The 25,431-nt window shown below is 43.5% G+C and overlaps 1 protein-coding gene across 5 annotated transcripts in view; it reads right to left on the bottom strand.

Annotated features, from left to right (window-relative positions):
* Positions 1 to 25,431, bottom strand: part of ASTN2 (astrotactin 2) — a 473,842-nt gene that overhangs the window by 347,580 nt on the left and 100,831 nt on the right. For all 5 annotated transcript variants that reach the window (XR_013539660.1, XM_072984878.2, XM_072984877.2 and 2 more), the window contains exon 2: positions 20,989 to 21,176. Coding sequence is in view for 4 of the 5 variants with exons in the window: in XM_072984878.2 (XP_072840979.2) it covers positions 20,989 to 21,176 (188 nt within the window). In the remaining variant the exon portion in view is untranslated. The remainder of the gene's footprint in view (positions 1 to 20,988; positions 21,177 to 25,431) is intronic.

The following is a 25,431-nucleotide window of genomic DNA, read 5'->3' as shown; positions in this document are numbered from 1 at the left end:
GCTCAGCTCTTGCAAGCTCACATTTCATATTTCATCTTCCTCTCTTCCTGCTGCCTTCCACCTTTCCTATCATGATGGTCTTTTCCAGAGAATCCTGCCTTCTTCTCAGGATGTGCCCAAAGCAGGACAGCCTTATTTTCAGCCCTTTTGCCTCCAGAGATAATTCAGGCTTGATTTGCATCTTTGGCTATTTGAGCCCTATTCGTGGTACCAAATTAGGACTGCCATCTCCTTTTCTGGCAAGCTTCTCATCCTGTCTCTAAGGCTGGTAGGCTCAGCATGGACCCTTGTCATACTCGATATAGCTATACCTACTGGATTTGGCCAGTGTGTGAAGGTGAGAAACTCAAGAAGTATGAATAAAAAACAAATAATCACAACAAACAAACAATTCTGTTCCCGTGTTTCAATGAATAATTCCAAAGTGCCCGATATAACTCATAGAATCAGAGAGTTGGAAGGGGCCTCTGAGGCCACTGAGTCCTGCTCAAGGCAGGAATCCCAATCAAAACAGATGTGACATAGGGTTATCCAATTTTCACTTGAAGGAATAGTATGTACACATTTTAGAAAGTGGTTTCTTTATAGCAACATCTGCAAGTTCCTTTATAAATGATATCGGAAATGCTTGAGATCAAAAGACGTGCCATGTGGGAGGAAGTGAAAAAGGATCAATCGCTCGGTGAAAACAAACTGTGCCAATTTGTGTTTTTGAACTATAACTTCTAGAATTCTCCGGTCAGCGTGTCCACTGGCCATGTGGATCAGAAATTCTGGACATTCTGCACAGCTTTTGCATAAAAGGGGGAATTCTAGCAGCTGTCATCTCAAAGCATATACCAGACACAGTTCCAGGAGCAGCCGTGTCTTATGGGACTCATCACGGCACAACACGTGTATGTGGGGTGGGGAAATACACATGAGAAACACGTGTTTCATTGCTTTTAGTACTGCTACTTCTTAAACACTCCAGAGAATGTTTCCTTCTGGAAAGAAAGAGGTTTTCATTTCCATATATATTTTAGTAACATCAAAAAGAGTCCCTTCTTGAAATAGCCTGACATACGGTCTTTTACAATGAATTTGTTTTCTCTCTGTGTACAAGAAAATCTGAAAGAGATAGAAAGGAACCCAAACAACATTCAATCTGATAAAGCCCCTTGTGTGCTTGTGCACTGGGTTGCGTATGTGGGGAAATCCATGGAGTCAAGTATGAATGAGCGCTCAAGGGCTGCGTTGATCAAACAAATCGGCAAAGTTGGCTTGATTTTTTTTCCTCTCCGTGCAACAAAGCACTCCTCCTTCAAAAGAGTTTACACAGCGTCTGCCCTTGAGATGCACAGTTCAGTCAACTTCACACTTCCAAGAGCCTTGCCATCATCGGAAGAACAAAAAACGCCATTCAGGAAGGTAACTAGCTCACTCAAGTATTCACTGGCGCGCTGTACAAATTAGTCCTTCACCACCGAAATGCTCTTCCGTAGAAGCCACGGCAAAAACAAACAGAAGAATATGACTCACACGACGCCTCCAAGAGTTGATTTATCAACCCTACATGCGCTCCAACGGCGGCTGGAACCCAACCCATTTGCCTATCCAGGTCTGTATCAGAATCACAGATATGTCCCGACACAACGACCATCCCACAGCGCAACGTAATCACCACCAACTCCCCCTAGTTTGAGACAAACCACTGTTGGCTTATTTCATCTGGACTAGCCAGTCATTTGAATGTTGTGACACTGAGACTGGAAGCAAAGACTGGAAAGAAGAGAGTGAGAGAGACAGATTGCCATTCACATTTGAACCATTACCTCCCTTCTTCCACTTTTTCTTCATACCATGTATTTTCCACCCGGCCCCATAGAGTTGCTAAGCTGTGTGTGTGTGTGTGTGTGTGTGTGTGTGTGTGTGTGTGTGTGTGTGTGTGTGTGTGTGTGTGTGCGTGCGCGTGCGTGTGCGTGTGCGTGTGCGTGTGCGTGTGCGTGTGCGTGTGCGTGTGCGTGTGCGTGTGAGAGAGAGAGAGACCAACCTGTATGTCCTCTTTGGCCCAATGAAACACATGATGTATGGAAGCAGCTCCCTGTCCAGGAGCCATCAAAAAGCCGGACCACGTCAGACTCAACCCGTCTTCCATCTCTGAGCAACAAAGATGTCCAGGGATGGGAAGGGAGGAGGCCTTCCCAGGTCCACGGTTTGGACATGATGATTGAGCGTTTGCCCATCCATCTTATCCCTTGCTTGCAGGCAGGGAGCCACCGTTGCCTCCACCCACCCCCGTTGTGGGCTCTTGGCCACCTCCACAGCTCTTTCCTGTCACTGTCACTCTCCGTCCCAGGCCAGGCCTCCTGAACACACTCTTGTCATTCCCGCACCAGCCTTGCGCCAACTTCCCAAGTCTCATCCTGTCATGGGAATGGGGTCGCGGAGTTCAAATCATTAATTTCTGCAGCCGAGAGAGGCTGACAGGCCCAGCGTTGACATGAATTATGATGGATCTCGAGACCGGGCAAAAACCTGCCGCTTAATCATACAGAGAGTGTCTCCTGGGAGCACTAATATAGGCCAAGTCCTTTCCATCCAATTGCACCCTCGTTCCCTTGAAATGCTCCAAACTGCTGATGCGCCATTGTGGTCTTGCAGGCATTAAGGACAAACCAAGGAGGCTGCTCCTTTTAGTTGTGTCCTGAGATGTGCCGCCAATCCCCCATTGCCCAGTTCACTTTCCCCAAAATCGGGCCAGCCGTACTTTGAGGCAACAGGAGACAGCAGCCAACACCGTGGAGATGGAATATCCTGAAGGGCAGCAGATTTATTCTGTGATCGCTGCAGTTTTTAAATTGATCCCAACAGATTCAGGTAGCCAGCTCCATGTTGAGTCAGCCTTCCATCCTTCCGAGATGGTAAAATGAGTACCTTGCTGTCTGGGGATGCAAAGTGTTCCTTGCCTAACTATGTGGTTAAAACACCCAGAGTGTGCTGTAAGTGCTGTGCAGTGGTCTAGAAGTCAAAACAGCAACAGATGGAAGGAAGCATTTGTGGGAATCTCCCACCCTCTAGCAAAAATGAGGGAAATAATCCTTAATCGTCTGTCAAACACAACTGAACCTGTATGAGTAAGGAGCACCATTTGTTGTTTTACTTCACGCAATAGAATGCCCTTCTTATGGCCCGAAGTGTCTACTGCCAACAAAGCCTTGTGTCTTATAAGGCACAGTTAGAATCTAGTTCTCCACAGGCAACCTGTTCGTTCCATGACCCTTCATCCTGCAACCCGCCAAAAATAACCTCCAGTCTATCAACTGGAAGCCTTGTAAATTTCATTTCTACACTACACTACTCTCTCTCTCACACACACACACATACACATCTCCAGCAATAGAGGGTGCATTTTATCTTCCCCAATATCAAAAAACAGCCATGCCAAAATACTGGTTCTGTGAAAAGAGATCAATGAAGTGTGCTTTAGAAGCTATGTCCAAACGTATTTAAAGCTTACTTGGAAATTAGTACTATTCACTTCATAAGTGTTTAAACATATGACAAGTTAGTAGTGTACACTACTTCAACCTAATTTAGACATTACAAAAACATGAAAGCACTGAGAAATGTTAACATTGGTCCAGCATAGCTCCATAATTGCATGCGTGCACACACGCACGCACGCACGTGCACGCACGCACGCACGTGCACGCACGCACGCACACACACACACACACACACACACACACACACACACACACACACACACACACACACACTCTTATAGGGAGATAAAACAGATGTGACTGGTACTCGATGCCTCCCACTTGCCCAGTTTAACTTGCATTCTCTTTGTTCAGTTCGTTACTAATTAATTTTATAAACAATCAGTGGTGTTATTATTGTTCAGAAACGCCAGGCACAGTCAACATTATAAAAACATTGACTGATATAACAGATACAAGTTTTAACCAAAAACCTAAGTATCTGCTGAATATCAGCACAGTCTGTACATGGTTCCCAATATTGTTTTAGTCTGTGGAACTCCTTGCCACAGGATATGGCGATGGCATCTGGCCTAGATGCCTTTAAAAAGGGACTGGGCAGATTCCTGGAGGAAAAGTCCATCACAGGTTACAAGCCATGTTGGAGATGTACAATCTCCAGGCTTAAAAGGAAAGTCCCTCCAAATGTCAGATGCAAGGGAGGGGGATCAGGACATAGGGATCTCATTGTCTCGTGTGCTTCCAGAGGCATCTGGTGGGGCCACTGTGAGATATAGGAAGCTGGACTAGATGGGGCCCTTGGCCTGATCCAGCAGGGCTCTTCTTATGCTCCTATGTTCTTATTGCCGTTTGTTGTAGCTCTGATGGTGTTATTTCTGAGATGTGCAACTGCTTATAGTATTGTGTGAAATTTCTTGCTTTGTTCCCAAAGCCCCAATGACTATGGGGACCACTGAAGTGTGTTTCACAACACACCAGACGTAGTAGTAATAGAACGATGAAATGTCTGGATCATTGATATTGCAACTCTAGGGGAAGCCAGAGTTGAAAATAAAGAATTGGAAAAACTAACCAAGTACAGAGATATGGCCATCGAAACATCTCGCCTCTGGAAGAAACACATTTCAGTGGTCCCCGTAGTCATTGGGGCTTTGGGAACAATATCAAGAAATTTCACACAGTACTATAAGCAGTTGCAGATCTCAGAAATCACACCATCAGAGCTACAAAAAGCAGCAATATAGGAACACCATACATACTGCGTTGATATTTAACAGATAGGTTTTTGGTTAAAACTTGTATCTGTTATATAATACCAGTTAATGTTTTTATAATTTTGACTGTGCTTGGTGTTTTTGAACAACAACAACAACAACAACAACAACAACAACAACAACAACAACAACAACAACAACAACACCAACACCAACACCACCAACAACAACAACAACAACAACAACAACAACAACAACAACAACAACAACAACAACAACCTTAGAATTGCAGAAAGGCTGGAAGGAGCCCTACAGATAATTGAGTCCAGCCCCAGTGGGAAAATGAATTACCCCCAACCTCTGGCTCCACAGCTAAAGACCCTAAATGTATCTATTATTTATTTATTTAAAATATTTTAATCTTGCCTTTCTTCTTAAAAAGAACCCAAGGAGGGTTGCATAGTTAAAAAGACAATTATGTAGAAGCTAAAAACAATAGGGATGCAAATATTAAAAAAAGAATAAAACAAGTATGACATTAAAAACAGTACTAAAATCCATACTAAAACACATTTAAAGCAACAGAGTACAACCATTCCACTGACTTGTGCTCTGTTGTGCCACTGATAGCTACCCAGGTGTGGTGGCCACACCTGTTTTTGCTAGGAAGCACTCTCAAACGCCCATAAAGTACGGTTGCCCTGATCTATGTCATGCAGTAGAACAGGAGTAGACAACGCATCAAGGATCCAGGATGCTGTTGAGCTAAAATTCCCACACATAAGAAGTCACGTAGTCCTAGCCTTGTTCAGCTGGATGAGATGAACCATTATGTTTAGATTCTGTTTCAATAGCTACTTTTGCATTGGGGCATTTACACTGGATGGTTATATGCCAATCGATGCTTTCCTGTGCCCTGCTTTTGCATTATGTCCTCTTTTTGGATGATGTTTCAGTGGCCCACCCTATGCAAAGACAAATGCATTAGGCTCCATAGCGCGTGCGCGCACACACCCACCTCCTAGATCCAACTGTGATTTCTTGTTCCCCAGCATTTGCCACTCCACTCTTGATGGCAGGGCCCATCTTAGTCAAAGATCTGTCACCGTACCACTAACCACTTCCTCCCATCATCTTTGAACACTTGCTTTTCTAGGGAATAGGATGAGACGGAAAGACCGGCACAGAGTTTGTCTTTTTAGTGGTTCCTTTCATAAGTGAGTTGGGAAGGCCTGTTCGGAACAGTTTCTTACCAGAAAGAAACGTTAAAAGGGGGTCCTGTTGCTGATCGGATACAAACGGGAGCCCTCCTGTCACACCTCTCTTAAGATGGAAGAGAAATCCTGCTAGTTTAAAACTGCCCCAAAGCATTTAACGGGTTCAAGAGAACACCTTGATGCTTTTCTCTTAAAGAGGCTAGTGAGAAGTCATTAGCATAACCCTTGTCTTCCCTAGAAAATGACACTTCAAAAGACAAATTTTAAAAAATCTCAAGTTCCCATAATTTTAAAGCACACCTACCTAGTCAGTCCCACTTCATACGAGGTTTTTATAGGAGAGAGATTAAAAGGCTTCTTCTCTCTATTTCCTCCCCCCCCCCCCATCACTACAACATACACTAGGAAGGAAGGAAGGAAGGAAGGAAGGAAGGAAGGAAGGAAGGAAGGAAGGAAGGAAGGAAAATGTTCAGCAGAACCTGAGGGCAAAAAAAAAAAAAACCCTCAAAAACCCTGTCCACTTACATCTGCATTTGGTTTAATTAATAAATGCTGAGTCTATTGTTTGTGGTGGCCACAGGAAAATGGCCATATCACTATAGAGTTCCAACTCTTGGAATATTTTGACTGCCGTGGCTGAGCAATAGTCTTCAAGGAAAGAAAACTCCATGAAAGATGTGGCCTTTGTTGGCAAGGTGATGTCTCTGCTTTTTAGGATGCTGTCAAGGTTTGTCATCACTTTCCTCCCAAGAAGCAGGTGTCTTTTAATTTCGTGGCTGCTGTCCCCATCTGCAGTGATCATGGAGCCCAAGAAAGTAAAATCTCTGTCACTGACTCCATATCTTCCCCTTCTATTTCCCAGGAGGTGATGGGACCAGTGGCCATGATCTTAGTTTTTTTGATGTTGAGCTTCAGACCATTTTTTGTGCTCTCCTCTTTCACCCTCATTAAGAGGTTCCTTAATTCCTCCTGACTTTCTGCTATCAGAGTGGTATCATCTGCATATCGGAGGTTGTTGATATTTCTGGCAATCTTGATTCCGGCTTGGGATTCCTCCAGTCCAGCCTTTCACATGATGTATTCTGCATATAAGTTGAATAAGCAGGGAGACAATATACAGCCTTCTTGTACTCCTTTCCCAATTTTGAACCAATCAGTTGTTCCATATCCAGTTCTAACTGTTGCTTCCTGTTCTACGTATACATTTCTCAGGAAATAGATAAGGTGGTCAGGCACTCCTATTTCTTTAAGGACTTGCCATAGTTTTTGCTATGGTTGACACAGTCAAAGGCTTTTGCGTAGTCAATGAAGCAGAAGTAGAGGTTTTTCTGGAACTCTCTGGCTTTCTCCATAATCCAGTGCATGTTAGCAATTTGGTGTTGTAGTTCCTCTCCCCCTTCAACATCCAGCTTGTACTTCTGGGTGTTCTCAGTACACATACTGCTGAAGCCTATCTCGTAGGAGTTTGAGCATAACCTCGTAGCATGTGTAATTAGTGCAATTGTACGGTAGTTGGAGCATTCTTTGGCACTGCCCTTCTTTGGGATTGGGATGTAGACTGATCTTTTCCCATCCTTTGGCCACTGCTAAGTTTTCCAAACTTTCTGGCATATGGAATGTAGCTCCTTAGCAGTGTCATCTTTTAAGATTTTAAATAGTTCAGCTGAAACTCCTTCACCTCCACTGGCCTTGTTGTTAGCCATGCTTTCTAAGGCCCACTTCACGTCACTCTCCAGGATGTCTGGCTCAAGGTCAGCAACTACACTATCTGGGTTGTCCGGGACATCCAGATCTTTCTGGTATAATTCTTCTGTGTATTCTTGCCACCTCTTCTTGATGTCTTCTGCTTCTGTTAGCTCCCTACCATTTTTGTCCTTTATCATGTCCATCTTTGCACAAAATGTTCCTTTAATATCTTCAATTTTCTTGAACAGATCTCTGGTTTTTCTCTTTCTATTCTTTCCCTCTATTTCTTTGCACTGTTCATTTAAGAAGGCCCCCTTGTCTCTCCTGGCTATTCTTTAGAAGTCAGCATTCAATTTTCTGTAACTTTCCCTATTTCCCTTGCATTTTCTTTCCCTTCTCTGCTTTTTGTAAGGCCTCGTTGGACAGCCACTTTGCTTCTTGCATTTCCTTTTCTTTGGGATGGTTTTTGTTGCTGCATCCTGTACAATGTTATAAGCCTCCATCCATAGTTTTTCAGGCACTCTGTCCACCAAATCAAGTTCCTTAAATATGTTCTTCACTTCCACTGTGTATTCATAAGGGATTTGGTTTAGATTACACCTGACTAGCCCAGTGGTTTTTCCTACTTTCTTCAGTTTAACCTTGAATTTTGCTATAAGAAGCTGATGATCAGAGCCACAATCAGTTCCAGAACTTGTTTTGCTGACTGTCTAGAACTTCTCCATCTTTGGCTGCAGAGAATATAATCAATCTGATTTTGGTGATGTCCATGTGTAGAGTCACCTCTTGTGTTGTTAGAAAAGAGTGTTTGTGATGACCAGCTTGTTCTCTTGACAAAACTCTATTAGCCTTTGCCCTGCTTCATTTTGAACTCCAAAGACAAACTTACCTGTTGTTCCTTTTATCTCTTGACTCCCTATTTCAGCATTCCAGTCCCATATAATAACAAGAACATCTTTCTTTGGTGTCAGTTCTAGAAGGTGTTGTAAGTCTTCATAAAATTGGTCAATTTCAGCCTCTTCAGCTTTGGTGGTTGGTGCATAAATTTAGATTACTATCATGTTGAAAGGTCTGCCTTGGATTCATATTGAAATCATTCTATCATTTTTAAGATTGTATCCCAGTACAGCTTTTCCCACTCTTTTGTTGACTATGAGGGCTACTCCATTTCTTCTATGGGATTCTTGCCCACAATAGTAGATATGATAATCATCTGAATTGAATTCCCCCATTCCTGTCCATTTTAGTTCACTGACGCCCAGGATGTCGATGTTTATTCTTGCCATCTCCTGTTTGACCGCATCCAGCTTCCCAAGGTTCATAGATCTTACATCCCAGGTTCCTATGTAGTATTTTTCTTTGCAGTATCAGACTTTCCTTTCACTTCCAGGCACATCCACAGCTGAGCGTCCTTTCGGCTTTGGCCCAACCACTTCATTAGCACTGGAGCTAATCGTCCTCTGCTCTTCCTCTGTAGCATGTTGGATGCCTTCTGACTTGAGGGGCCCATCTTCCAGCGTCATATCTTTTAGCCTTTTGTTTCTGTCCATGGAGTTTTCTTGGCAAAGAGACTCGAGTGGCTTGCCAGTTCCTGGGTGGATTGCATTTAGTTGGAACTCTCCACTCTGACCTGTCCGTCTTGGGTGTCCCTGCATGGCATATCCCATAGCATCTCTGATTTACTCAAGCCCCTTCGCCACGACAAGGTAGCAATCCGTGAAGGGGATGAACACATATATACACACCAATTCAAGTAAAAATAAATTGTTAGATCTATTTGAGCGAATCCCAAAGTGGAAGGGAATGGCCCTTAATTGTAGGGAATCTATATCCCTTTTAACATCTAGTTGGAAGCTGAGCTAAGGCTACTGGGTATTAAGGGATCTCACAAGTCTATCCCTTAATACCCAGTGGCCTCAGCTCAGCTTCCAACTAGATGTTAAAAGGGATATAGATTCCCTATAATTAAGGGCCATTCCCTTCCACCTTGGGATTCCCTCAAATATGTACCTCACAGCAACATCTACAAATGAAGGCCACGTTTACATTCCAAAGATGAATCACAAACAAAGCACGCTAAAGGCAAAATCAGGTGGTTGAGGAAAATAAAACAGAGGGAGCACTTCTACCAAAAGAAAAGTTGAAAAATATATTCTCATTGCTGATCAACAGAGGACAATTTACCTAGTATCACTCAAGGAGAGCAAATGTCATATTTTGTAACTAGTAGGCATCCTTCAGTCTCAAGAGACTATGGTAAAGTGCTCTGAATAGAGGCCTTGGAAGAACTTCTCCAGAGCACGAAGCCTGGGTAAAATAAAATGGAGCATAGGCCGTTACCCAAGCACCAGATCTCCCTTCTCCATGTCACTGAAATGGTCCAATGGAAAGGCAAGAGCCAATACAACTGGTTCCAGCGATGTCACAGGAGTTGCCAGTATAAGGAAATGGACGGAAAACTGGGAATTGGAGTTATACTAAAATGGAGTCTGTTAGGTTCTGTGTAAGATGAATTTAAAAGAGATGTTTTTCAGGAGCTTGTTGTGCAGAGCTGTTTGCTTGATTCACAAGAATCGGCAGTCCAGGAAACGAAGATGAAACAACAGACTGCTAATTAAGCAGATAAGACACCGGAAGCCTGGTTCATGAGAATTTTGGGCGGTGATCAGAGAATTCTGAATTACACCTACTTGGACTTAATTGGCAGAAAGCTTGAAAGTGTAATGAAGAAGGTGGTCCTAAAGAGATGTAAAGGAGGTTGGTTGTTCTTTTCAAGAAGAAGGAAGGGGGAAATACCCCAGCCTCTAGCCATGATCATTACCTAGACTTTGCTGTCTTTGTTTTAATTATAAATTGTAAGTTTATTTAAACATTGTAACAATCTGAAAATGCCTAAGCTTAAAGCTACAACTGTATCCTAACGAAACTTTATTTTCTTAATAAAACAAATGTACAACTTCAACAGAAGACTAATCTCTTGGGACAGCAGGACTATAACTCAATCCAGTGTGGACGAAATAAGGTTAATAGTGACTACTGTAAATAGAGGTCCTACAGTCCTACTTTACAAGGCTGGTGTGTATTCTAAGGAAACACACAGTCTATGTTTTATTGGTTTGGAAGCAATTAAGGTGACTTTTAAGGTTCAGGCTTGTCTATGGGGCTTATACTACGCACTTCGGAGGCCTAAAGAACCTACTTTAGGAAATAAAGATGGTTGTTTTGCGCCCAGCGGACTCCCTGGCCACAATTTTTGTCTCTTTAGGGAGATGGGATTGTTACAGCCAGAACGTCACGAACTGACTCCAGCTCCGGATTTGGCCTGGAGGTTAACTCCTGAAGCCTTTTCCATCGGTGGATATATCCACAAGGCAGTGGAGGCTTGACATCAGAGTTTTCCTTCTCCTCGATGGACTGCCTTCCAAGGCTGATGGGTCCCACCTACCCGGGAATTTGAAACATCTAGAGCTACCCTCAGCTGCTGGACCTCTTGATTTATTAGAGGGCCGCTCATAGACGGAAGCTGAAAGGGTTTTGCTTTAAAACTATATATTTTATTTATCTAGTCGTTGTTGTTAGGATACTTTCGGACCTATTCACCACAGCTCTAGAAAATATGAAATATAAATATTATTTCAGTTGTGGTACTCGCTGTGATAGAGGGGTGGGGAACTGGACTGAAGTATCCTGACCATTATTTTCTGGGGCTCTTCCTCACCCCTGATATTTGGAGTGAACTTTAAGGTGGGTTTGGTCTTCAAATACAGATAAACAAATGCTTTATTGTTCTCCTTTCTTCCCCCCCCCCAAAAAAAGGAGGGGAAACTCAACTTTCTTCCATTCCAAGCAGCAAAATTAATCACCTCTTCCTCCCTCTTGGGCCTCTAGATGTTCTTGAACTTTAACTCCCAGAAATCCTGGCCAGCAGAGGTGGTGGTGAAGGCTTCTGGGAATTGTAGTCCATGAACACCTGAAGGCCCATGGTTGGGGACCACTGCTCTGGACCACTGCTCTAGACCACTGTACAAAGAATAAAAGGTTGGCCTGCCTGTGGCTAAGTTGCATATAAGCAACAGCAAAGTTGCAAAGCTGAAAACCAAGTCATCAAGTTCATAAGATAGGAAGATTATCTTGTTTTCTCCACTAAAGGCTGAAGCCGAAAAGCTTTAAGGAACCTTGTAAGCTTTTCCTCTGTAAGATTTCTACCGTAGGATGAACCTTTCCAGGGGCCCGCAGGACACACCATGGAGGAAATTAGGACTGGCAGAACAGGAGCTATAACGGTGGGGAAGAAGTTTACACTCGAGGCTGGCAAAGAATCGCAAAGCGGCCCTGAATCTGCAAGGAAGAAGGCTCGGGTGCAGCTTGGAGGCATAACAATTCTGTAACCGTGCCAGGAATGTAGGAAGGAGAAAAGCAGTAAGCAAGGAAGGCAATACTACAATTAAACAGACGTAGGGGGAGTTAGGCAAGCTGGCAAGCAGCAATTTCCAAGCCGGGAAAACAGAAACTTGAGAATTGAAACGTTAAGGCGTCTCGAGAGAAAGCAGTGATCATCACTGCCACACACACACACACACACACCCCAGTGTTTGCAGGATTCCTGGGCTCCCACCGGCCCCAGCTGGCATAAGTGAAGGTGCAGAGGAAAAGTCTACAACTTAGGGCTACATGAGTCGAGACCCATTGTTAGAGCTTCTCTCAACATCTCTCAGCCTGATATGGACCACTTCCCTCCATAGATGCATCATGTAGGTAAGACCCCTTCCCCATCAAAAGGGCTCAGTCAGTAAAAAGAACCAGAAAAGCCCATAACCTTCACAACTGAGAACCTTTGCTGTAATGCTGAACTAGCCAAAATCAGGGTCCTCAAACGTTACCAAGGAGAAGTCAGTGTGATATAACACAAGGTCTTCTGCAACAAAGCTCTTTAAGCGTGGCAGACAAAAGCAGCAGAGCAAAAACAACCAGCTCAAGACTCTTCTGAATTAAATCAGAATTCGAGGGTTTATTCTCCCCGTTCCCCCCACCCACCCCTGGGTAAGAGTTTTCGTAAATGTGACCCAGCCAACAAGACTCATTGTGTTGTGTTAAGAACCACAGGGCTCTCTTCAATTTTTTCACAGCTCCCAAGGACATCCCTACATGCGTCCTTGCCACCAAAAGCAACTGCAGACAAAAGGCAGGGTTAGGCATAGATCTTCAAGTTGAGCGACTTCATCGCCCACAGGTAAGGCGACCATGGCTAAGGGTCTAATGGCTTGCCAGGTCATGGGAGGGCAATCCACCCACCCTGCTATGAAATTCACAAGGTAATCTTGAACTAATCACATTCTTTTTCAGCACGAACCTACCATACAAGACTGTTCTGATCAGTGTACCCTGCTTGGACCTCGGTGGAGGACATGTTGGGGGGGGGGGAACAGAAGCTCAATGGTTCAGGCATCTGGCTGCAGACCCAGAGACTGGGTGTTCGATTCTCCCTCTGGGCCTTCTGGGAGAAGAGCCAGCCTGGGTGGCCTTGGGCAAGCTGCACGGTCCCAGGGCTCCCCCTAGAGCAGTGGTCCCCCAACCTTGGGCCTCCAGATGTTCTTGGACTTCAACTCCCAGAAATCCTGACCAGCAGAGGTGGTGATGAGGGCTTCTGGGAGTTGTATTCCAAGAACATCTGGAGGCCTGAGGTTGGGGACCACTGCCCTAGAGGATGAGAAGGGGAAACCACTTCTGGGTATTCTTCACCTAGAGAACCCTAGAGAAGGTCATCATAAGTCAGAATTTACTTGACAGCACACTGTTTGTTGTTGCTGTTCAAAAATACCAGGTAGAGTCAATAAAATTATAAAAACATTGACTGGTATTACATTACAGATACAAGTTTTAACAAAATAAAAAAACTAAGAATCTGTTAAATATCAACATAGTATGTATGCTATTCCTAACATTGCCTATTTATTTATTTATTTATTTATTTATTTATTTATTTATTTATTTATTTACTTATTTACTTATTTACTTATTTACTTATTTACTTATTTACTTACTTACTTACCTACTTATTCACTTATTCACTTATTCACTTATTCACTTATTTATTTATAGCTCTGACTCTGTCATTTCTGGAATCTGCAACTGCTTAGAATACTGTGTGAAATTTCTTGATATTGTTCCCAAAGCTCCAATGATGACACGGACTACTAAAGTATGTTTCATCCACAAGCAAATTGTTTCGATCGCCAATGCAATTCTGTTTACTTTTCCAGTTCTTTATTTTCAACTCTAGCATCCCCTGCAATTGCAATCTCAATGATCAGGACATTCATCCTCACCATCATAATTCTTATTTAAAAGAATAATCTTAGCACAGAAGCTTTTACATCAGCTGCTTAGAGGAATTACATTCTCCGCACTTTCTTTGTCACTTTGTGTGATTTTTTGACAAGCTATTAAAATTTGTGCACTTATTTACAAGACTGATAGGGAAAAAAAACACAATTGTTGGAAAAGATATGCTACAGAGCCGACGTCACTTTCTACTCTTCTCCTGCAGAGAAGAAATGCAGACTCTTACAAAAAGAGAGCGAGAGAGAATATCAGGAAACTTTGACTCTTTTGGAAAGTATGTCACGCATAATATTAGACTATATTCATTAACAGCTTCTACTTCATTCATAGACATTCTTTTCATGCTAATGGCTGATGACCGACTGGCTGTTAATTATTATTTCAAAGCGTGGATATTCTCGGATCAAGCTTGTTAGCAAATAGATTACGTGGCTATGAAGAAACCAAATGGACCACGGGCTAAATTGGAGGCGGCCTGATTTGGAATTCCACCCCTTTTAGCAGCCACAGACTGCTAAAAAGGATGCCACATCTTCCTGACGGCTTACTCGATCCTAGTTTAGCTTGCTTCGGGTTAAGCAGATTATGAACTGCACTGCATACTGACAGTAGCTTATTTTCCATTAGAGGCAGAAATGTATTTTTTTTTCATTAGGCTGAGGGGTTCTCTCCAGAATCAACAACATTATTTAGAGGCCCTAAATTACTGCTCATAACGCAGGAGATGAGAGTGATTAGTTCTCCATTCATTATATTTTTTAACCTCCAAGGAGCTATGGGTTTGGTGGAGTTACCGTGTTCCCCAAGCCTACTTCTGAGCCAAAATTAAAACCCAACAAATATGCAATATATTAAGGAGAGACGAAGTGATTAACCCTCTCTCTTCCACACCTTAGCAACCAATATCGTCATTCCATTAATAGCATCTTCCCTCCAGAGAAAGAGAGGCAGAAAAGAGCCACGGTAAGCAAGCGTTAAGAGACCGACATATTCGATTCTGCTTTTAAGTGAATGGATGGCAGTTTTATAAATGGACATTCTCATTGTTGCTCTTTCATGCTTCTGCCTCAGGTAATTAAGGCCAGGATCTAATGTTATATAATTTAGAGTGAGTCCGATGCCATAAGAATTGGGAATGTCTTTGCTTCCCTACAGATCTCCATGGCGCCAAACAAGTACAGAAGATGTCTCAATTGTCCAGATCAAGATTTTACAGTGCAAGGGAGGAACTGCAAGAGAGAAAGACATTCTGACAGAAGGAATGGAACTGAATAGAAATATACCATCAGATGATGGCCTTTTTTATTATTTGTTTCTGTTTATAATAACATTAATACTCATATAAATATAAATGTATAAAGAAAACCAGGCACCATACCGCACAATCTCAGATGCCTACACATGAATGCCGGGAGTATGGGAAACAAAAAAGAATAAATGGAAATCTTAGTTCAGGATGGTAAATATGACTTGATAGGAATAACTGAAACTTAGTGAGAAATGACTCCCATGACAGGAATACAGCAACTGAAGGATATAGTTCATTCAAAAGGAACAGAAAGAATAGAAAGGGAAGTGGAGTTGCAGTGCATGTGGGAAAAATATCCATTCCTGCACAGAAATACAGGAGGAGGAGATTGGCTGTCCCGCTGAGAGCACGCGGATCAATGTAGAAAATTCTTCGACGAATCGACCTACGAGAAAGACTGAAAGACCTGGGCATATTTAGCCTTGAGAAAAAAAGACTCAAGGTAAATGGGGTAACAATTCTCAAAAACAGTACTTGAAAAGCAGTCATTCAGAGGAGGGGCAGGATCTGTTCTCGATCATCCCAGAGTGCAGGACACACAACCATGGGCTTAAATTATAGGAAGCCAGATTTCGGATGAATATCAGCAAAAGCTTCCTGTTAGAGTAGTACGGTAATGGAATCCATGACCTCAAGAGATGGTGAGTGCTCCAACACTGGAGGTATTCACCAAAAAAATATATTAAACAACCACATGGCAGATATCCTTTGATTTGTATTCCTGCATCAAGAAGGGGATTGGACTCCATGGCCTTGTAGGCCCCTTCCAACTCCATGATTCTATGATTTGTTTGTAATTGTACCTCTCAGCCCACTTTTGGGAAGTTTTATCTTGGTCAGTGAGACGAGGAGAATTAAAATAAATAAAAGTATAGCAACCAGTAGCGGTGGTGGTGATGCTGAATAAGAATTATCAATTCTCTTTCAACGGTATTTATATGTTGCCTCTTATACTCTCAACAGCCCTAGTAACTTTGACGGACCGAAAGGTTATTCCTATCAAGTCAACCCGAAAGGGGTTGCCCCAAGGCCACCTTCTTGAGATTTCACAACTGGGGAAGCCAAGATTCCAGCCCCAGCCTTCTAACTTTGCCACAAACAGACTACACCTGTCATACAGAAGCAACCTTTTTGTTTATCTCCATGTTGTTGAGACCTTGGCAACAGATTATAATCTGCAGTTGACTTTAATCCCTGACAAACTTGAAAGGAGGGTTAGGATGATGGATTCCGGTGATTGGAATGAAGCTTGATGGCTCAAGGCAGTTGGATGGATCAATAGCCTTGAGGGTTCACTGGAGATTTGGCTTTCCCCACTCCAATCATCACCACCCTCCAAATCCAAGACCATGCTTGTAATAGTTCTCAATAAGCCTAGGATTCCCATTTTCAGCCGCTCCAAATCCAGATACCGTTGGCTTTCCAGTTTGCTATTTGGGACCTACTCTGGATGCTTGTGCCTGGGATTGAGTTCAAGGACCTGTCATTTGGTAAATGAAATACGAAGCCAGAACAACTGCTGCCGCTTCAGGAGTTGAGGAAAAACAGAAGAGGGATGGGAGCAAGGAGCAGATCAACAGGTTATGCACCTGTAATTGTAGTGCTTCAAGTGGACCTCTGTGATTCACACACTGGGTGATCTACAGGGGTTTTTTTTCGGACAAATTATCCATGGATATTTCTTTCCTCCCCAAAGCTGTATCTCAGTTCCATCTCTCTCAGCCATTTTTCCTTCCTTCCTTCTTCTTGTCACTGTCCACAACTCAAGAAAGACTCCTCCATAGTTTAGACTTTAGACGAACCCTTGCCTTTTATGTCCAACGCACCCAACCTTTCAGGCGTTCACCTCGACTTTTCATAAGTCACCAACCACCTACTAAAGGTCGCCAGGCGACGTCTCAAACTATATCTAGATGGCTCAATTTTACCATTCACCTTGCCTATCAGCTGGCACACAAATGAGTCCCGAAGTTGATTCACCCTCAATCCACCAGAGCAGTGGCGACCTCTACGGCATTCCTACGCTGTAGGACGTTTGCGCCTCTTCCACCTGGGCACAGCCATCGACTTTCTTCCGGCATTATAGATCTCTGGCAGAAGTCTGATGCAGCCTTTGGGCATGCTGGTCTAGCCTCTACCTTGGCGTGACACCTTACCTCCAGGTAGGACTGCTTTTTAGTCACCCGGGGTGTGATTCGCAGAGGCCACGAAGAAGAACGACAGGTTACCTGCCTGTAATTGTATTTCTTCGACTGGACCTCTGTGATTCACACCATCCCGCCTGTCCTCCCCACTGTCACGCCATTCTGCTTCATGTAGCGGCGGTTGACACAACTCAAAGGGGAGCCTTGGCGCCAAGGTACTTATACGAGGGGGAGGGACCTTATTCTAATGTGTGGTTTTTTTGCTACCGCAGAAGCTCCAGAACTTTCCGATGGGGCTCCGCGCAGGCGCGAATCACCCAGGGTGTGATTCATGGAGGCCACGAAGAAGAACTAGCAGTAACTTCTTCTCTGCCAAACAAGGGATTAATGAGAACAAATGCTTCCATTAGCAAGGCGAGTTGGATTTTGAGAGTCAGTATGAGTACCACTGGGAACACAATTCCTCCGCCTTTGAAAAGCCAAAAACAAAACAAGGTGCCCCAAATATGACACCTCTCCATTCAGAAGCATCCCTTAATAACAAAATTGATGCTTGTTTTGCTTCTTCTTCGGCAGTGTTTCTCCTCTAATCTTTCCCCAATGAGACGTAACATTAATTACTACATTTAAAGGAAGTTCCATCTCCATTACTGTCATTGTCCTTTCCTCTTTTCATCTTGAACATCTGAAACTTGTTTGCTGTGCGGTGGCGGCAGGAGTATCAGAAGGAAGAACAGGGAAGAATATGCAAGGAACGGGGGGGTGGGGTGGTTATTATTATTATTTATTTGTGCAATGTCATGTACAAAGGGAATCAATATTTTTGTCATTACGCCTTCTGTCATGTGCACAACCTCCCCCCCCCTCCACTCCACCGGCACTATAATCTTTGCTGTCATTTGAGTTTTAATTGTGTTGTTTCCTCTGGTGTGTAGAAGTAAATCTTATCTGTTTTGGATTAAAATTCAATGAAGGTCACGGCGGCTCGAAAATTTACCAGGCTGCTGCAATTAATGTTCATTTGGCTTTGATAAATTGGAATGTTTCCCTACAATAGAACTGGAGTGGGTCTGAGAAGCCATAATTCTTCCATTAACTCAATGATTTCCCTTGCATGATAGAGCAACCTGTCACTGTTCTGTTTGTCATCTGTCACTTCAAGGTTCTGGGCATATGCCTGATATGATTTATTATGATTATTTGGGCTGGTTGTGTCAAAACATTTAAAACCACTAATTATTCTTCCTGTGTAAAATTGCTGAATTACACAAAACATGTGATGCACCCTTCCCTGTGCTCTGATTATTCCCCTGCTTAATTATTGTTCCCAGTCATTATAAATCCTCGTTAAGAGCTTCCTTTGCAGCTGGTTTAGAATTTAAGAAGGGTGCCCATCGCTTCCCTCAAACCAGGTAGGGACAGGAAGAGTCAATCGAATACCTTTGCTCACCGAGCATGATTCTGGAACTCTCTTTTGAAGGGAGCTTCTATGATGCCTGAATTGTGAAACTACACACCCTACACACAAGTCACCCAAACAAAACAGTCCAGTTAAGAGGGAGGGGCTGACAGGATCTGTCCCTTTCCAGGCCATGTCAATTTCACCTGTCAGTTTCAACTAGCTCAAATCAATTGCACGTGGAACGGTTGGATTTCTTAATGGTTCAGGCATCTGGCTGTGGAACCAGATGATGGGAGTCCAATTCCCTCCTGTGCCGCCTCCTTGACAGAGGCTAGGCTCATTGATCCATAGGGTCCCTTTCAGCACCGCAGTTCTAAGATGATTAGACATTCCTTAAGCTGCGTCCACTTCGGCATTAATGTGTGATTAAAAAAAAAAAACAACTGCATTGTATAGAAATATTTAAATCTGCAGTAATTTTTTTTTCTCACAAAATATACATTTGTAAGTCTGTATTCACTTATACACATGAATTTCCATATTTATCCCTAAATACACGTTTTAATGTATTTTGCTACTTTAAGAGAGAGAGAGAGAGAGAGAGAGAGAGAGAGAGAAAGCTGGCAATCTTCAAAAACCTGAAGGATAATTATGTTCCTTTTGTACATCAGACTGGGAGGTGCAAATCAATACATTTTGCATGAGAGTTTGCAATGATGTGAGTACGACTGCAGCCAAGAGGAAACAAGAAGCGGCGTGGACCCCCTCCCTTTAGAGCCAAATGAATATTCCAAAGGAAAAAATTCAGCTTGGCTCTACACTCAACACAATGCACAGACACGGCATTCTGTTTAATTTAATTCTATATTTTTAGGAGCAATAATCCTTTAAAAAGCCACTGTAACAGTTGTGCAAGCAGTGTATGGCCTAAGTGAAAGTGGAAATTAATCACAGCCATTTAGAAAGATCCTCCAGAAACTACATTCCTGTATCTTTCTCTTACATAGGTGAGAGATGTCACCTGCATCTCCCTGCAACCCCGGCTTTCTCTCCCCCAACCTCCCGTCTTCACAAGACGACACCTTCTCCCTTGAATGGCATGGATCTGAGCAGCACTGTTTTGGTTACACAAAGATTTTTTAAAAAAAAAAATAAATAAATAGGTAAGCATTTAATTATACATAAATGCTCAAGAAATACTATGCTTCTATTCGTATCCAGGAAGTGGCCTGAAAAAGGTGGGTCTTCCCAAGGCCTCTGATGGCGACGGCTCAGATGGCCTCTCTCTTGGCACGGCAACTCTACGTGGTGGCCGGGCAGAGTGCTCGGGCAGGCTGGGAGGCTGCTGTCTGTCAGGGAGGGAAGTGTGTTTGTGTCTGTCTGTCTGTCTGTGAATCAAGTGTTTATACTTAGCAGTTACTCTTGGAGGGCCTTGGTTAGTTATGCAGGGCTGGTGCCTTAAGCTCTCTGATCAACCCATCCACCCCAAAAAATCTGAAAAGAAACGTCAAGCCTTCCAAGTGACGAAGCTTCCTTTCACAGGGCATTCTTAGAACAAATTTGCTTTTTCAGAGGTAACAGGAAGAACGACTGTGCAGCTGATGCCCGCCTGATGGGCAAGATCCAACTTTAGAAAGCATCAAGGGATCCGTCATCCCGTTGCCTTATCTTTCTCCGACTTGATATCACATGGGGAAGGAAGACTCCTGACAGCATCGAAGCCTTCAGCTCACATAACTTTGAGCAAAAACAAGACAGCTGACAACAAAGGTGTGTTGAAGGTGTTCCTACGCCTTGTCACCTAACGCTCACCCACCTCCCTCCACCAACTCTAGAGAGAAAATATCTCTCCAAACACCTGGAGGGCACGCTTTGAGACTCCTGACAAATTCAAAAGTGGATTTGACCAAGAGGTGTGAGGGCTAACCTGGAACTTCTGAAGAATACTGGAGTTCGTGCTCTGATACACTCAAGACAAATTCTCTTTTTAAAGGGATATTCCCCCAGGTCCCGGTGAAGTGGAAATTCTTTAGCATAAGCAGATCAACTGGGACAGGAGTGGGGAAATGGGGAGAAAATGGGATGCCTTTGATCTGACAAGGCGCGGCGGCAGGCTGGTCCCCGGGAGGGGGGGGGCGCTTCTCGTTGCTGTTCTCTGAGAGGAAGGGAAAGGAGGTGTCACTCACCATGATGGAGATGTGGAGGATGTGCATCTGCTCTTCCACAATCTCGGAAGGTTCCTGCAGGGTTGGCGGGGTGGCCCGCGATAGCTGCTCGGCGCTGCCCATGGAGACGTGGAAATAGAGGGTGCCGTTTTCCAGCCACTGCTGCTTCCAGTGGACCAAGGAAATGTCAGACACCGTTCCTGACATCTCTGGGGGGGAAAAAAAGAGACATTTCTTTGAACATCCGTATTTGTATAGAGCTGTGGAGCGCTTCTCATTTGCTCTTTCTCACAATCCCTCATTCCTACCAGTAATTAAACTTAGAGCACACATAACTGCATTTTCCTTCTTTCTTTGTCTTTGCAAAGCCCCATCTTCTCATAGCCGTTGCTAGATCAACAATAACCTGTTATATTGGTCCTTACAACACTCCTGTAGGACACACCAGCATTGTCAGAGTGAAGGTTTCAAGGCGGGGGGGGGCAGAGGGAGAGAAGTCTTATTTGGCTTCAGCCTTAAATGAGTTGTAGCCCACTTCTTCAGAAGCCCGTTTGTCCAGATATAGGGCTACAGCCCACGGCGGCTTATGCAAAATGAAACTTGAGTAGATTTCAGGAGTCAGAAGACTAGTTTTTTGCTACAGACAAATGCAGCTGGCCACCATCAGCCCACTGGAAAATTTCAAACGAAACAGTAAGCAAGGGGCTAGCCTCAGGTTCCTGAAGCCTCTCAGCCTCCTCTCTTGAAACTGGAAGGGATCCGAGAAGCTTTTGCTTTTCATTGTAAAGAAACCGCGGTTCCCTGCAATGTCCAAAACACAAGGAACGGTTGCTTGTTGGCAGTTTGGTAAACAGCGGACTAACAAGATCAATTTTGTTTTCAGATCATAGCGTTTCCCCCTAAATAAGAGCCGCAGGAAACTATACTTTGCAGAAGTACAGCGTGCTCCAAATTGGAAATGAATGCTGGGTTTGGGAGCCTTAATCTTAGAAACCTTGATCTGAGAACTGCAGAGTTGGAAGGGACCGTTTGGATCATGAAGTCCAGCCCTGTCAAGGGGGGGTTGGGGAGAAACAGTCTAATGTCTAACCTCTGGATCCACAGCCAGAGACCGAAATCTCTGGGCTCTCCAGTCAGTCAAATTTTATGTGGCCGACGTACAAAAACGTATCACCTAAATTATCTAAGGTATTTTTGGTATTTAAAATAAGTGTGCATCAAATTATATGTGGTGTAAGTTGCTACAGACGTGGCCCATGTCAGAAAATAGCGTCAATCAGCTTAAGTTCAGCCACCAAAAGAAGATCAAACAGGTAGATCGAATCCCCCCCCCTTTTTTTTTTGGAAAGATGCTCAGCAACACTTGTGAAAAGTTATAAAATATTTCTTTCTTTCTTTAAAAATAAATGTGAGTCAATACAAAGCATAGGACAACATACAAAGAAGAAATAAACAATCCAATGACCTTGGTAGGGCTATATGGTAAAATTCATGAACGGGCATCTGTTTCAAGGGGAGTTGAAATCTTTCCCCAAACTGGCATGTGTTAAGTAGCAAAAGGGCATAATTATTCTGAATGTTAAGCCGGGTTATGTTTATGGCATACAGAGAGCAGCTCTTGAACACGGCGCAGCCCGAAACCACAGACTTCGAAGAGGAAGGAACTCCATCCAAGTCCAGAGTCCCAATGCCCCAAGACTCAACACAGAAAGCCATCTTCTCCACAGAGGTCCCTCCTGCTCTTACCATGGCTTCCCTCCAGCACAGTTTTCCCATTCTGCAGTCACCAAAACTCTAGCTGGCATTAGTTTAAGCGAGTGCAAAACTTATCGGCATGCAGAGCAGACCCATGTCTCAGACACGAAGCCCTCTGTGCAGGGCTTAGCTCATCTGTCAGACTTCTCTCTTCCTTCCCCATTCAAAAACAAAACAAAACCAAAAAACAAGAAAACCACCCAACCTTCCCTGTTTTACAGCTTACTGAATAACGGAGTGGCTGTATTTTCCTCCTTGACAGACACAAGGTTAAACCATTATTGCAAAAATTCCGTAACTCAGCACTTTGCTAATTATTCTATTGACTTATCCAACACTGAGGCATTGCCACCAGAATCCCCAACGAGGACAGACAGTGGCATCGGGCGCTCATTATCCACATCGCAACAAACAGAGGACAGAATCCTTTCTGTCTAATGGTCCTGTCTGAAATACCTCAGGAGATCTGGGGAAAGAAATCTCTACAGTTAATGTATAATTTATTGTTGTTGTTGTTGTTTTGTCTCTCTCCTTTTTCTTCATTTCTACCTGATTGCTGTATTTCCTATCCTGGACCACCTAGTGGGGTGTGGAATCTAAATTTTGCAAATAATAAATACGGACATTAATTATTACTGATCCTGACATTACTCCTCAAATGCGATTATATTGAAAGGTTCTTTATAATCTCCTTTGAAAGCCTCACAAGGTCTTTAAGCAAGGTCGTAAGTGTTATAAATAAATAAATGGAAATGGTTCTGAAAGACACACACACACACACAAATACTGCTGCCCAATTAATCTTTTTTAGTCAAACTGGATTATTTTAATTGCTTAACTTAGCTTATTGATTATATGTTTCAGCCTTAATTTAGACGCAACAGGTGGAAGACTGGTCATCCAACAGATCTCCCTCCCTCCCTTTTCCGACATCCCAAAAACTAGCTCCTATAGTTCTGAGGAACAGATTTAGAGGTTGTACATACAGGCTGGGGAGAAAGGAGGAATCACGACAGAGAGACTGAGAGAGAGACGGAGATTTTTGAGAGAGAGAGGGAGGGAGAGAGTTCTTTGCATTGCCCATAAAAACTGGCCTTCAAGCAAGATGCCTCTGCACTGCATCCTCCTAATCTCGCTTGTTAATTTATCAGACGGCTTTTAAGCTTACCCTCCAAAAGGGCTGGACTTAAGCGGCAAAGGAAGAGCCAGCCACCTAAGCAGGCTTAAAACTTGCAGTTGGTCTCCCAAACCCCTCCATCTGTTTTTAAAATTTGCTTTGGAGTGTTGCCTTTCTAACTCCGGCATGTCTACAAACTCCCCACTAAGACTGTACTCTACAACGCCATTTCTTTCCTGCTCTCTCTCCATCCCCTCCTTTTCAGATATTTAATATACGAGACGGTAAAGCCCTGTGGGTGAGCGTTGCATTACTGTGCATTGCCTAGGATGTGAACGATGCTAAACAAACATGAAATATTCATACGGATCCTAGTAGAGGGTAGACTCTTCTATTGTGTACAAATGATGTAAAATTCCGAAGCAGTGCACGGAAGATGAAGATTGGCGGATATCTGGCTGGATCGTGGTTTCTTGAATATAGTCAAAGTAATGCACTCAGAAGAAGGGATGTGGTGGCGCTGCGGATTAAACCTCAGAAGCCTCTGTGCTGCAAGATCAGAAGACCAGCCATCGTAAGATCAAATCCACGCGATGGAATGAGCTCCCGTCGCTTGTCCCAGCTCCTGCCAACCTAGCATGCAAGTAGATAAATAGGTACCACCTCAGTGGGAAGGTAATGGTATTCCGTGTCTAGTCGCGCTGGCCACATGACCACGGAAACTGTCTTCGGACAAACACTGGCTCTACGGCTTGGAAATGGGGATGAACACTGTGCCCTAGAGTCAGACACGACTGGACTAAATGTCAAGGGGAACCTTTACCTTTACCTAATGCACTCAGAAGTAGAGACAGTTAGTTAGAGCAGGAGGGGTCAAGATGTTGCTCAACTAAGGTGTTGCTCAACTGAGACTGCCAGCACCAGCTACACCTGATGGGCCCTGCAATCGACAAACATCAGGAGGGTCACAACGTGCCCTTCCCTGTGACTGGGACACAGACCACAAATAAAGCAGCTGACAAAGAGGTTCAAATCCCCACTCAGCCATAAAGCTGACTGGATGCGTTACGACTGCCGCTCTGCCTCAACCTCACCTATCTCACAAGGTTCTTGCTAGGATAAAATTGCGGGGGTGAAGAAGGAAGGAGTGACCCTATGTAACATTCTGAGATTTTTTTTAATGATAGTAGGATGAAATAATTCAAATAGTTGAGAGGCAGAAATAATAAGACTTCATGAGGGAGGATTCTCTGTTGTTGTTGTTTTGTATCTTAAAGACTAATAGACTTTCTTGCTTTTTCCAGTCCCAATGTACATGTGTGTCTATGTGCTTCTGTGTGTGAGCAGGAATGGGAGAATAAATTATGAACAAAACGAAGGTCATATCCATTGAAACACAGATGCTCCAACTGGAGAGAAACACCTTAGAACAAATTAAATCTTTTAAAACGTTAGCGACGTGTTTGCAACATGGAGGGAAGCAGAGGGCTGATCTGATCCACTCAGTGAAATAAAACCTTCAGACTGGTGCACACTCTATTGCCATTTTCCACAATTCAGAACAGAAATAGGTTTACCCCTGCATTAAAAAA

Source organism: Pogona vitticeps, chromosome ZW-PAR (genome assembly GCF_051106095.1).
Source record: "Pogona vitticeps strain Pit_001003342236 chromosome ZW-PAR, PviZW2.1, whole genome shotgun sequence".
NCBI lineage: Eukaryota > Metazoa > Chordata > Lepidosauria > Squamata > Agamidae > Pogona > Pogona vitticeps.
Note: the sequence above shows the minus strand (reverse complement) of the source record. Positions and strands in the feature narration are given on the sequence as shown.